The sequence below is a fragment of the Acanthopagrus latus genome, chromosome 14 (assembly GCF_904848185.1).
Source record: "Acanthopagrus latus isolate v.2019 chromosome 14, fAcaLat1.1, whole genome shotgun sequence".
NCBI lineage: Eukaryota > Metazoa > Chordata > Actinopteri > Spariformes > Sparidae > Acanthopagrus > Acanthopagrus latus.
The window spans coordinates 17,420,441-17,432,754 of NC_051052.1; the positions used below are offsets into that span (position 1 = coordinate 17,420,441).

At 41.2% G+C, this 12,314-nt stretch overlaps 1 protein-coding gene and 1 long non-coding RNA gene across 2 annotated transcripts in view; one reads left to right on the forward strand and one right to left on the reverse strand.

The window, feature by feature from the left end:
* Nucleotides 1–576: 576 nt before the first annotated feature.
* Nucleotides 577–2,645, reverse strand: LOC119032413. Its single transcript, XR_005078888.1, has 2 exons — nt 2,508–2,645; nt 577–1,697 (listed from the first exon to the last, which is right to left on the reverse strand). It is a non-coding gene; the product is annotated as an uncharacterized LOC119032413 (long non-coding RNA).
* Nucleotides 1,602–12,314, forward strand: part of pawr (PRKC, apoptosis, WT1, regulator) — a 62,889-nt gene continuing 52,176 nt past the window's right edge. The window contains exons 1-2 of the mRNA XM_037121556.1: nt 1,602–1,736; nt 2,025–2,732. Coding sequence (XP_036977451.1) covers nt 2,145–2,732 — 588 coding nt within the window. The 5' untranslated portion in view covers nt 1,602–1,736; nt 2,025–2,144. The remainder of the gene's footprint in view (nt 1,737–2,024; nt 2,733–12,314) is intronic.

The window sequence follows — 12,314 nt, forward strand, 5'->3', positions numbered from 1 at the left end:
CTCACATCTCTCATCCGCGGCATCATAAGTGCGATAAATACACTTGTCAGTCTTCTTCCTTTGTCCTCGACCCTTCCCATTACGCTGGAATCAAGCGCGTACATCAGCAAGCGTGACGGCGAGACGAGCGAGGAGGCTCCGGGCTGGTTTGAATGAGTCATCCGGCGCCTCAGGGAGTCGGTCTGTGAGAGCTGCGTGGGAGAGCTCAATCTTCGACTCTTCTGCAGCAGAGATGTTGCACTCCGAGCGTGCAATTATCAAAAGCCTGCTGAGGAGCAGAAATCAGTGACATTGTGCCGTCTGTGTAAGTCAGAGTCGTGGAGGTGAACAGAGTCTTTTTACAAAAACACACCGTGGCTGATGGAATACATTTACCACTGGATGCTGCGTTCAAGGTCCCACGACTCAACAAGTTCCAGTGTAATTAACGAATTTTGAAAGGATTCACTCTGAAATAACATTTTTCCATTTTCCATTCCCGTCAACACCGTCACACTGCCGCGCTTATCAAACGCCCTGTTGGGCTGCAAATAAACATTATGTTCTTCAGGAAATAATAATAAATGCATTTCACAGTTTTCAGGGACCATAACACACGTGTTAATACAACTTATTTATATGTGCACTTTTACAAAACTGCACAGAGTGCCTTACTGAAAACAACAAATGAATATATAACAAGTTGAACAAAAGTCTTTGTAATGATGTAAAATAAATCAAAATGTTGTCAGTCCATCCCTGTTTTTCAAGTCCTGACACATAGCATTGCCTGACACTCAAAAATAATACAATAATGAGCTTTTTTAATGGACGCACAATGATAAAACACAGTTAATATTCATATATAGATCATATATATTATATATCCCTAAATATGAGATTTATAGTCATAAAATGTATTTTATTTTGTATGTAAAAATTTTATATTCAAAGTAATAGTAACTAAAGTTATCAGATAAATGTAGTGGTGGGAAAAAGTACAAACTGTGTCTCTAAAAACATAATGAACTTTAGAAATATATCATAAAAGTAACATAAAATGAAAATAAAACAAAGTAAAAGTAACCCAAATTATAGTGAAGTCAACTTGTTACTTTCCAACTCTGAATACTCCTGTAGTTATTATTAGAGTATTAGAGTTAGTTACAGTTTTAGTCTGACTTTAGACTATAGTTTTTTGATCTTATAAAGGAGTGATTTTGTGGCTTTATAGTGACAAAACTGATTACAGTTCATCTTATCACTGTGATTATAATATTCTAGTACTTTAGGGAGGGACAGTATTCATATATTCTTATCATTTATAGTGTCATAATATAGTTTAAGACCTGTTTTTTTAATGAATTAACTGCAAGTAAAAGTACAAAACATTGAGCATATATGTTGGATGTAAAACACTGATATTCAAAGTTATCAGATAAATGTAATGGAGTTAAAAAAAAAAGTAATAATATAAAAATAATTTTCTTTATAAATAATATAAAGGAAAAAAATGTTTTAAAAAATGCCATAACAAGCCCTTGAGGGAATATTAAAGGACCATTCCAGTGACTTTATTCCCCCTCTGAGCGCCACAGCAGCTTCGGCTCCACTCGGAGGCGCTCGGGTGTTGTCGGGCTCGGCCGGCGCGTGTCGGAGGGCAGAGCTCTGCGCGCTCGGGACCAACCGCCATTCATCCAAGCGGACCGCGGGCACACCTGGTCGGAGCGAGGAGAGCAGTTTAGAGACCCAAACAGGTGAGTTTCTACATCAGTTCACACTTTTCTCTCTCTTTTCATCAACTTTTGCTCACTTTCAGCTACTTTTACTCGAGTTACACACATGGAAAAATACCCGGAGAGATGCAAACTTTTTTTTTTTTTTAAGCTAGCAGCAAAGTTTAAGAACCTGTTATTAGCTGTAGTACGTACACAGACATGGCGCAGGTAAAGCATTCATAGGCATTAAAAAAGAGCCAGGAAAGATAAACTACAGTTTCATTTTTCATTCGGCTGACTTGTTATTTTCCTCCTACCTGTCAACAGCACCCGTGTTAATCACTTGAGGAATGCGGTGCCATTAGTACGGGAGCCGGGAGCTGAGAGTTTACACTTCGCACTTAAAGTTTCAATTTAAATCAACTTGAGGGACTTGTGAAAGGGATCATGGCTACGGGAGGGTTTAAGCCAAACGCCACGACAGACTTTTTGGAGGAGTGGAAGGCAAAACGGGAGAAAATGAGAGCCAAAATGTTGGGGGACATCGCCGCAGCCACCGGTGCTCCCATGGGTGCCAGCAACGCAAACAGCACAAACCGCCACGCCGCCGCCGCCGCTGCTGCTCCTCCACCGGGCGCCGAGCAAGCCAACAACCCGGACCGGAGCGTCCCAACTGGGAACTGCCTCCCCTCCTCCTACTCTGTGGCTCGGTCCTCCTCCGGCTCAGCTTTGAAGAGACCGGAGGAGGAAACGCACCACCAACACCACCTCCACCACCAACACCACCACCCCGCTTCGCCCACTTCCAACCTGAAGAAAACTCCGCCTCAGCCGGAGAAAGCTCCGTGCGCCTCGCCGGACTCCTCCAGCCCCATGGCGTGCAACGACAGCGACAAGGAGAGCCCGTCACCCAGCAAGGCGAAGGAGAAGAACAGCAGCGGCCCGAGCGCCAGGAAGGGGAAAGGACAGATCGAGAAGAGGAAGCTGAGGGAAAAGAGGAGATCAACAGGTGTCGTTAGCATACCATCTAATGAGGTGAGTCAGCTTTTTTTTCTTCTTTTTTTTTGTGAAGTGTATAAAAAAATCTTATTTTGGCTGTCATCTCCACAGGGAAGTCAGAGGTCAGGTACACACCAGGTATCTCAGCAGGATAGAGGGGTTGTTTATGCTGTATAGGCCATGTTGTGTTAGAAGAGGCTGTCAAAACTATTACAAACACCCTGTGACAAGTGTTTTTTTAAAAATTTTTTGTCTTCTCTTTGGCTGTCTGAAAAGTTAGAACACCTCAGAAGTTTCTAGACAGCTAGAGCTCGACTGATACTGAGTGTTTGAGGCAGATATCTATATCTGAGATTTTCAGGAGAACGCTTAACATTTCTGATAAACTCCCTTAAATTAGAGTTTAGAATTGTGACCACAGTAATACGGTGGTCACAACCACTGGAAGTGGTTTGTCGGTTAATACTTCAGTTGTTTAGTCTGTAAATTGTCACAAAGAAGAGACAAATAAATCCATTATGATGTCTTTAAATCACTTTTTTTGCCTAACCAAATGTCTGAAACTCAAATTCAGGTCACTGCCTAGTGCTTTTTTTCATTTTTGTGATCATTTTCTTCATTAATCTTGTAGTTGTTTAGTTATCAAACGTGAGAAAATGGTGACTTTTTTTCTGAAGAAACTCCTTAAACCAATTAAGTAATTGATTTAACAGTTGCTGCTTAAAGTCTGCTATATATTGTCACAAAGACGGGACAAACGACCCCATTGTTTCACCTCCAAGTTGCTTGTTTTGTCTAACCAAGAGTCCAAAACCCAAATCTAAGGCTACAGCTAACAATTACATCATTGTCATTGATGTTGATTATTTTCTCGATGAGTGTGCGTCGTCCATAACGAGTCGGAAAATCCTCAAATATCTTGTTTAGTCTACAACCCAAAGATATTCAGTTGAACGTCATAGAGGACTAAAGAAACCAGAAAATATACAAATTTAAGTAGCTATTATGAGCTGAGAGTAGTAGACAAGTAATTGGTTAATTGTGGCAGCTCTTTTGGCAAACCAAGAGTCCAAAATCCAAATGTTAAGCTACAACTAACAGTTATTTTCATTGTTGATCAATCTGTTGATTATTTTCTCGAATAATCGATTGGATTTTTTGTCCACAAGGTGTCAGAAAATGGTGAAAAATGGCGATCTTTAAACATGTGCCAAACTCATTGATTAGTTATCAGAATAAATGCGAATTAATTAAATAGTTGACCACTAATTAGTTAATTGTTGCAACTCAAGTTAGCCTTTTATGTCTTTGACTTGCTTGTTTTGTCCAATTAACAGCCAAAACCCAAATGTTTTCACTTTCCAACAATATAAAACAGACAAAAACAGAAAATCCTCACATTTTGGAAGCTGAATCTAGTGACTGCTTGGCTTATTTTATGGGATAAATAACTATAATTAAATGTCAAAATAGATTATGTTTAGTTTTCTGCCAGTTAATGGATTGGTATAGTCCAATAATATATCAGAAACTTAACAGAAACCTAGCAAATACAACAAGTATTTCCAGTATGATAAATACTCCTGGAAACACAAGTAAAATATAAATATTACACATAACTGAGATGACATCTGAGATTTAACTGAACTAAATTAAAAGAAGATAATAATAGCCAGTCACAAGTGATTTATCCATCTTGCAGTTTATCCTATTTACCAGTTTCATCTGGCACACTCGTTCTGCAGTGTGTTATAACTTATATCAGCTGACATGTATGCATACCATACAGGACATTTGAGATTTGGGTAACAGCTGATAAGATTGGCCTGCTTGATGTATCGGTCTGGCTGTAATCTAGAAGAGAGTTGGCGTGCATGCTTCTTGAGTACAGATCATTATTGTCCGCATGTTTATCAGGCGTGGCTATAAAACCACAGCCAGCATGCGTCCATGTAAAGTTAAGTCAACAAAGAAACTAATAAAGAAGCTCCGTCTTTTATCTCGTTTCCCAGCAGTAAACCAGGTTTCTGTCATATCAACTTGTCTAAACACAGAAGGACTTAAATGATCAGGTGAGATTTTATCATGGGTGTGAGGTGATGAGTTATTCTTGCATTTTAGTGTTTTATTTGATGTATTTATATGATATTCTAGGCTTAGTTTGTGCTGCTGTAGTTTGTGCTTTTTTTTTTTTTATTCCCTCTTTTGTAACTTTTATGTTTCTTGGCCCTCTTTTCTGTCTAACATCTTGGGACCATGTTTGAAAAATGTTCTCGCTTTAACACATCCATAAATATTTCAGATTTGAAGAAAAGCACTTGTTTTCCGAAAGTCTCCAGATTCCTCCTGTCGTACATTTGTCTGGTTTAATCGACCCTGCGTAGCGAGAGAAATGTAAGCAGCGAGGGAGGGAGGGAGGGAGGGAGGAGTTGTCAGCTGGTGGTGGTGGTAGTGGAGGTGTGTGTGTGTTGAGCTGTTCATTGTTATTGAATTTAAATCACGTCACACTCTTGCCTAATTCCTGTGGTTTAGACACATGCAGGAACTCTGATACGACGCCGTGCCAGCCAGCAAGAACTCCTGGCCCGTTCTTTGATTACATACACTCACACACGCTCTCTAAAACGCAATAAGATTGGACAAAAAATGTTGGAATAGATGTTTTCATTAAGGTGGCGGCGGTGGTGAGATGCTTTTGATTGGATATCCAGTCTGAGCTCGATGCCCTCGGGGCAGCGCAACTTGGAGTTTGACCAGTTCATCAGTTGGCGCTCCACATCCTGTTATTAGGCGCTCAGCAGTGCCGAGCAAAGCCGTTTGAAATCTGGTCACATGCCAGGCTGTAATACTGGGCTTCAGCACCGCGGGCTGTGCCAGATATGTTAGATCGAGCCCATAGGCAGCTGATTATGTAGTAAAGTGGGCGAGCAGACTTTCATAGAGGGAGTTGGGAGGTAATCTGAAGTAGTGAGCTGATTTCTGGAAGTGAGGCAGAGCACTGGAAGTCTGATCCCATCTGAAGTGGTCTGAGTACACTTTGTAGAAATGAAACGTCCACCATAGGATCACGGTTACAGTCTGATCAGGCTCTTTGATATCATGATATGATAGTTGGAGTCTTCTGATTTGTGGGTAGAAAGCTTTCTGATCATCAGTTGCCATGTGGGCAGGTGCCTTATCATGATGAGTGATGCAATGATCAGTGAAATGAAAAGTATAATAACTCCATCACTATTATATTTCTTTTTCAAGTAAAGCAACTTTGCCAGATTTTACAGTGCAGAGACACCACATTTAATCTTGGCATGTTATGAAGTTACACATGGAATCAATTTTAGTGACAGCTAATGTGACCTTCTGCTGGTGATGTTTGTCATTTTAATGGCTGAAAGCAAGAGCCAGCTAGGCAGACTAAGAGATTAATGTGACTCAGACTAGTTTTAACTGGTACAGATGTTTTAAATTTTGATACCAACATTGACATCGATCTTTTAGGATTAGTTTGTGTCGGATGTTATTGCTCTCATCTTCCATTAATGATGCTTTGATGGAGATCAGTTGAATGCAGTCCCGACAGCCAAAAACCAAATTGGCTTGATCCTCACCTGCAGCAATAACTCAAATCAGTGCAGTAATGTGGAAGAGTTAACGACATGATTGTGCCAACACAGACGATTGAAAATCTGGAAAATATTAGCATAATGTGTGTTTACCAGGAAATTTCTAACCTAGTGTCATTTTTTCTATGATGAACATCAAGATAAGACTCATAGTGTGCATGTAAATATGCTCACTGACAGACTTTATTCATAAACTTGGTGCTGTAACAGTGGATGTCATGCTTTATCTCTCAGATCTGTACACTTTTTGCTTTCAGAGGGAAACATAAAAATGCTCAGCCAGGCAGCACAGCAGATGTTTATTGCTTTTGTCGGATGTTTTCCTTCCTTCTCCTGTTGCGTATGAAGAGGACCGAACTATGCAAATAAGGACTCCCTCACACAAACTGCCTTTGTGATGTGAATATGAGTGGACAGGTGTGAATAGAGACGACCGGGATTACCTCCCCCGTTCGTTCTGTGCTGCATAATAGCTGGTGAGCGGGATCTCAGACCATCGGGGGGAACCCAATCTTCTGCCTGTTGAGGCTACAATGGCGTGATAAAAGCTCCATGCTGTACTGGAGAAAAGACACTTCTGCACAGCATCAATCAATAGCACCTCCTGCTCTCCAGGAAGGTGTCTCCTTTCTCTCGCCCTGCTCGCTGCCTCAGACTGGAGGGCATTGTTTCGGCCGCTGACCTTTGACCTGCTCACCACTTGCTTATGCAACAGAGGAATGTGGAAACGCGTGAGTGTGTGAGTGTGTGTGCGTGGAGCATCTCTGTGTTAGCGTCTCTCATCCGAAAATGTGTTTGGTTGTGATGTAAGCATGTTTCCCGTCGGGACGCCCCGCATGCAGTCTGATGTTGGTGATTCATGTCGCTCACTGGGCTTCTTTTTATGACCTTGGTGAGTTATGAGGCTTTGGTCAGACGTTCCAGCCGGCTAGTGTGAATTTTTGTTTCATGTGGCGGACGCCTGGTTCTGCCCCAAAGAGGCTGCTGCTGCCGGGGAGCGTGGAGCCTGACAGCCCCTCGCAGCTATTTGTCTGCAGCGTCACTGACGAGGTCAACAGGTTCAACAGGCGATACAGTGCTGAGCGCTCAGCAGTTAACACTCTGGTGATGGGAGGATATGGCAGACAAGAGGTGTCTTTGTTTAAACTGATTTGGTGAAACAAGGGGTTTGTTAATATGCTTTGATACATGTCTTAACTTATTAAACATCTGGTTCACTGGCAGATGCAGACATACAGTGCTTTTCAAAATGCCTACATTCACTGGGCAAAACATGAAAATTGTCCTCCACTTTGAGAAGGAGCTTTTACCATTTGGCAGATGACATAGACTACCAAAATAATTACGCAATTAATTAGTTAATTGATATGCTAAACCGCAAAGACATGACTCTGAGCCTTAAACCTGACTACTTCAAACAATTTGCTGTTTTTTAAGGTGCTAGACTTTGTTCTTCTGTGCAAAGCTACTGTAAAGTGCGAGTTAGAAATGTGTAAATTTACTATTTCATGGCAGTGTGATATAAATGTGTGTATGGCAGCAGGTCTCATATCAAATGAGGCTGTTTGCGTGGTTGATTCTGTCATCTGCTCTCATTAATACTGCCTGCACTGACATTAATTAGAAAATGGCTTAAATACAAACACCCCTGTCTGTGTTTGTGTCCGAATTAGTTTCTGCTCCATTTTAATCTGTGCCGAGGTTCAGTGGAGGGTGAAGGCGTACTGTATGTCTGGAGAAGGGCCATGCTGTGAGCACAGTTTGGACAACATTATGCAGCGGCAGAGAATGCATGGTTTGACGCTGGTTTAATATTAGGTGACTGAGTTGTTTCACTCATGGGCAGACTAATATTTCCTTCCTCTTTGGCTTTAATCTGCTGATCTGATGCCATCTGACAGCATTAATGGTCACTCACCTAGTCAGGGGTCACTTTAATGGGAACTGAAGTTCACATCACATTCCTGCAAACTGAACAAAACCTCGTGCCACGGCCAATTACAGGGGTGCTGTGCTTTTTATGAAGTGTTGAGGGACCCCCAGGTGCCTCTGTGGAGAGGGGCCGAGCTGGTAATGACTTCACCACAGAAACAACAAGCAACCCTTCCGCCTTCTTTCCTTCTTTCCTCCTTCTCTGGAATTCCCTTAAACTTCACAGAGCAGCTCAACTGGGACTTTTTTCCCGTTAGTCACCCTTTTCAAACAGTCCCAGTGACAGTGGCCTTCGCAAACAGTCCAGGGTTCATTCCAATAAGTCAACCAAACAAAATGTCCCTCTTGGGAACCGGTGCTTCTGGCTCGGGAAGCTTTACTTTGAGAAACACGTGTTTTAATTGAAGAGTTTAGCATTCCTGTTGTTCAACCAACAACTGAAAAGAAGGAAACAAAACACCCGGACTGAATAGCTTCTTGCTTACCGAAGTCCATGATTAAATCCCTTTGGTATTTACTGCGATGATGTGCCCTTGTTTGGGAAAGGTTTTAACAGCAAGTGAAACGCGATCCATACTATGCAAATTAACATTCTTGCATTCTTTTGAACACCTGTGGATTGAGAGCCTATTTCTATTTGAGTAACAAAGAACTATACGGATTTAGCAGTGTAGCCATTCAGAAAAGGTGTGTTATCCATCCAAATTTCACTTTTTATGGCTGAGCCTTCACATTTAAACAAATGGTTGGCATCTTACCCATTTAACCTAAAAACTGCCCCAATATACAACGTTTTTTCAACTTTTCAACTCAAAAAGCTATTAAAACAGAAAAACGATGAGGCAAAATACCAAATATATTGGTAAGTTATTCAGAAATCATTACGATAAAGGCCTCGTATGACACCAAGTTCTCTAAAAACTTTCTCTTGTTGGAGAGGCAACAGAAACACACACTAGCGTCTTTTTCAACTTGTCAGTGTTTTGAAACTCGATACTTGCACTTCTAATGACTGAAATTTGATTGTGGCACACACAATCATAAAACTCTCAAGTACCAATAGTTGATACGCAAGGATAAGTCAGATCCAAAGATTTGTTTACATCTTCTCGGCTCAAACTTTTGTTTTCAGAGTTTCATCTTCAGCTGCTTTCATTTTGGTAACATCAATCATGTGCGAGGTTTGGCTTCTTTTGTTAAAGGAACAAAACTGGTTTGCTACCATCAGAGACTTTTCCTGTTGTTTATACAGTGGTAGCTGTCACTTTAAAATCTGTGGTTGTATTGTAGCTGATTGTGGGCAGGATTGTTTTATGGTTGTACTGGATTCATATGGTTGAGGTTTGCGCTCACGTGATGAAATCGCCTTACTTGTAAACGATTTAAAACACATTTCAGTGTCGTCAACATTGTTTCTCAATTGAATTTTCCATAAGATTAACAGTGTATATATTAATGGTATCGTGCCGTTCTAACAGCGAAAATGTTTAACTTTATCTGATTGTTATCTGCCCTGGTGTAGTAGGTGTATTTGCAGTATTGTGGGCACAACTTGTCCTTTCTGTTTGATTTTTACCGTTGTAGTTGTGCTGTAATTTGCGCACAAAGTTCAAAGTCTCTATCCAGGTCACTGCTCTTCAGTTATGGCTGTTAATGATCTTTGTGGAGCAAACTGTAGATTATTGCTGAAGAACAACGTCCCATCTGCTGCACGGCATGCACAAGAATGTACAGTCATGCAAAACCTGCGCTGCCCTCGAGCGATGATGTCCAAGGCACACATGTCATGAAGGAGTGAGCCGAGCCTGATCGTTGGCCTGCAGGCAGACCTCCGCTCTCCAGCTTAAACACAGCTCAACAGTAATGAGCTCTCAGATCTCAGTGCGCCTTATCGCATAACTCTGGTAAACTGAGGGTAATATAGTCCGGATGTACGACCACTGAGAGCTTCTGGTGAGACATTACTCACCTCTTTACCACTGTGTGAGTGACATGATTGCCGTGTTTGTGGCTAATCTTTGACCTCAGTGTGTGTACACGTCCAGAACGTACAAGTTTGGCAGTATTGTTGCAGTGCTGTCAAGTTGAAATCCTAAAATAAGACCCTAAATAGAGCGGAAACGATCGATCCTGTGGAATTTGCATCCGTCAGATGTTGTAAAGACCACGTTGAATAAACTGGTTAAACCCAGCGTGCAACATAACCCATGTAAATATTTAACCAAATCCACTTTGACTGTTTTCTCTGCAGGCGCAAAACAATGTCAGAGTGAATAGCCTCGTCCTCATCTGACCCTGGACTCAGGCCATTGTTTGAAAGTTCAAGTCAGACCTTCTTCACTCAGAAATTTTACACCTAGTATTCAAGTTAATTTACACATTTTTACAGAGCTGCCATCATTATTTTCTTTCTCATATTTTCCACCTCTCATTACCAGGATTCACGCTGAGAACAATAACGCGATCCGGTGTGTGTTGTGGTAACTGAGACGCAGCTTATAGAAATTTACTGTCTGGAATTTTAATCCTAATAGTTTATGGAGGCATGAGGAGATAAGCGATAATCGGTTTCATGCTCCTGCTTTTTGGAATCACATCTTACCCCGGTTGTGTGGTTGTTGGAGAACTTTCTGTACTTAGCTGCTCGGCGTCTTGCTAGTTTGACAGCTCGCAAACACACACATACACACACACACCGCAGGGGGTGTTGAGAAAGAAAGTCGTGGATTAGAGGAGTGTATGTTGTGACTTCGTGTGTAATGTGTAACGTATTAGTCGGACATTCCTGTGTGTTTGCTGACGTGTGTGTGGGGAATTTGTGAGTCAGCTGTAATCAGGCCACTCTGCATGATTAGGCATTTGGGAGTCTGTCTGTGTTCATTAAAGTAGAGTTACTCCTTTTTCCCCCACTTCATTCAATTTAAAATTCTGGTTTTCCTGTTTCTCACTATTCTAAACACTGTCATTTTCTGCTCTGCAGGAAGGAATGATTCTGGTTTTTTGGAACAAGGATCTTTCATAGAGACATTTTTGAAGTAGGAAATAACCAAATCCTCCCACTTAAATGACAAAAAAAAAAAAGAAATTGAATGTGTTTTGCTTGTTTCTACTTATGCTACGGTTACAATACCTTTTTAAGCACAGATAATCAGGATGCAAAGTGCAAAAGTTCATTTCAAAATCTCTCTAATTACGCCCCAATTTTCTCTGTACATTGAACACATTTTGACCACCAGGAATGGGCCGTTGGAAATCAGATCATTGCAATGTGACAGCTCATGGTTGAAGCAGCCACTGTCGCTCTGCTCACTCTGCTGTTTTTCCTCGCATGAGGGACAATAAGCCTCAGTTATATCTGTATGAGTGAATGCACACCAACAGACTGATTTTGTCTGGAGTCTGAACAGGTTTCACGCACTGCCTTTGTGAGTTATGTCACCATGGATCTCACTCTAACCATTTCCTACTGATAAGCATCGCTGTAGGCAGACGTTCTGATTTTACTGGTGTGTAGTCCAACCTGTATGTACTTCAGGAAATGGGAACAAACATAATTTCCTTTTGTTTCATTAAAGAGAGAAAGTGAAAGGCTCAGATGGAGGAATGTTGGCTGAACAGGATGATGTTTTTGAGTCTGGCCGCTGTTTTGTTTGGCGATTGTAATTCTCATTTTTTTCCCACTGGGGAACTTAATTTTCATGAACACAAACTGAACTGCAAGAAAAAAAAAAATTCACTTCTGATCTTCAGTGGTGCTCTTGGCACATTTGGTGCCTTTGAACGAAAACAAATAGGATTTATTAGAACAAGCCATATGAGGATTTATGTGGTAATTTAGGCTGAAGTGAAAATATTTTCCACACCAGCGGATTGATTTAATTTTCTTCTCTAGACAGACTTGCCTCAATGTTAGAGTGACGCAGAGGATCTTACCCCCATGGCTGTTTGAAAAATTGCACAAAGACCACAGAGAAGTCGCACTTCAAAAGGACACAGTATTGAAAACACAGCTCAGTGAAAAAGCCCAGGAATGCAGTTGAACCCTTGAAATGGAATAAATATGTGG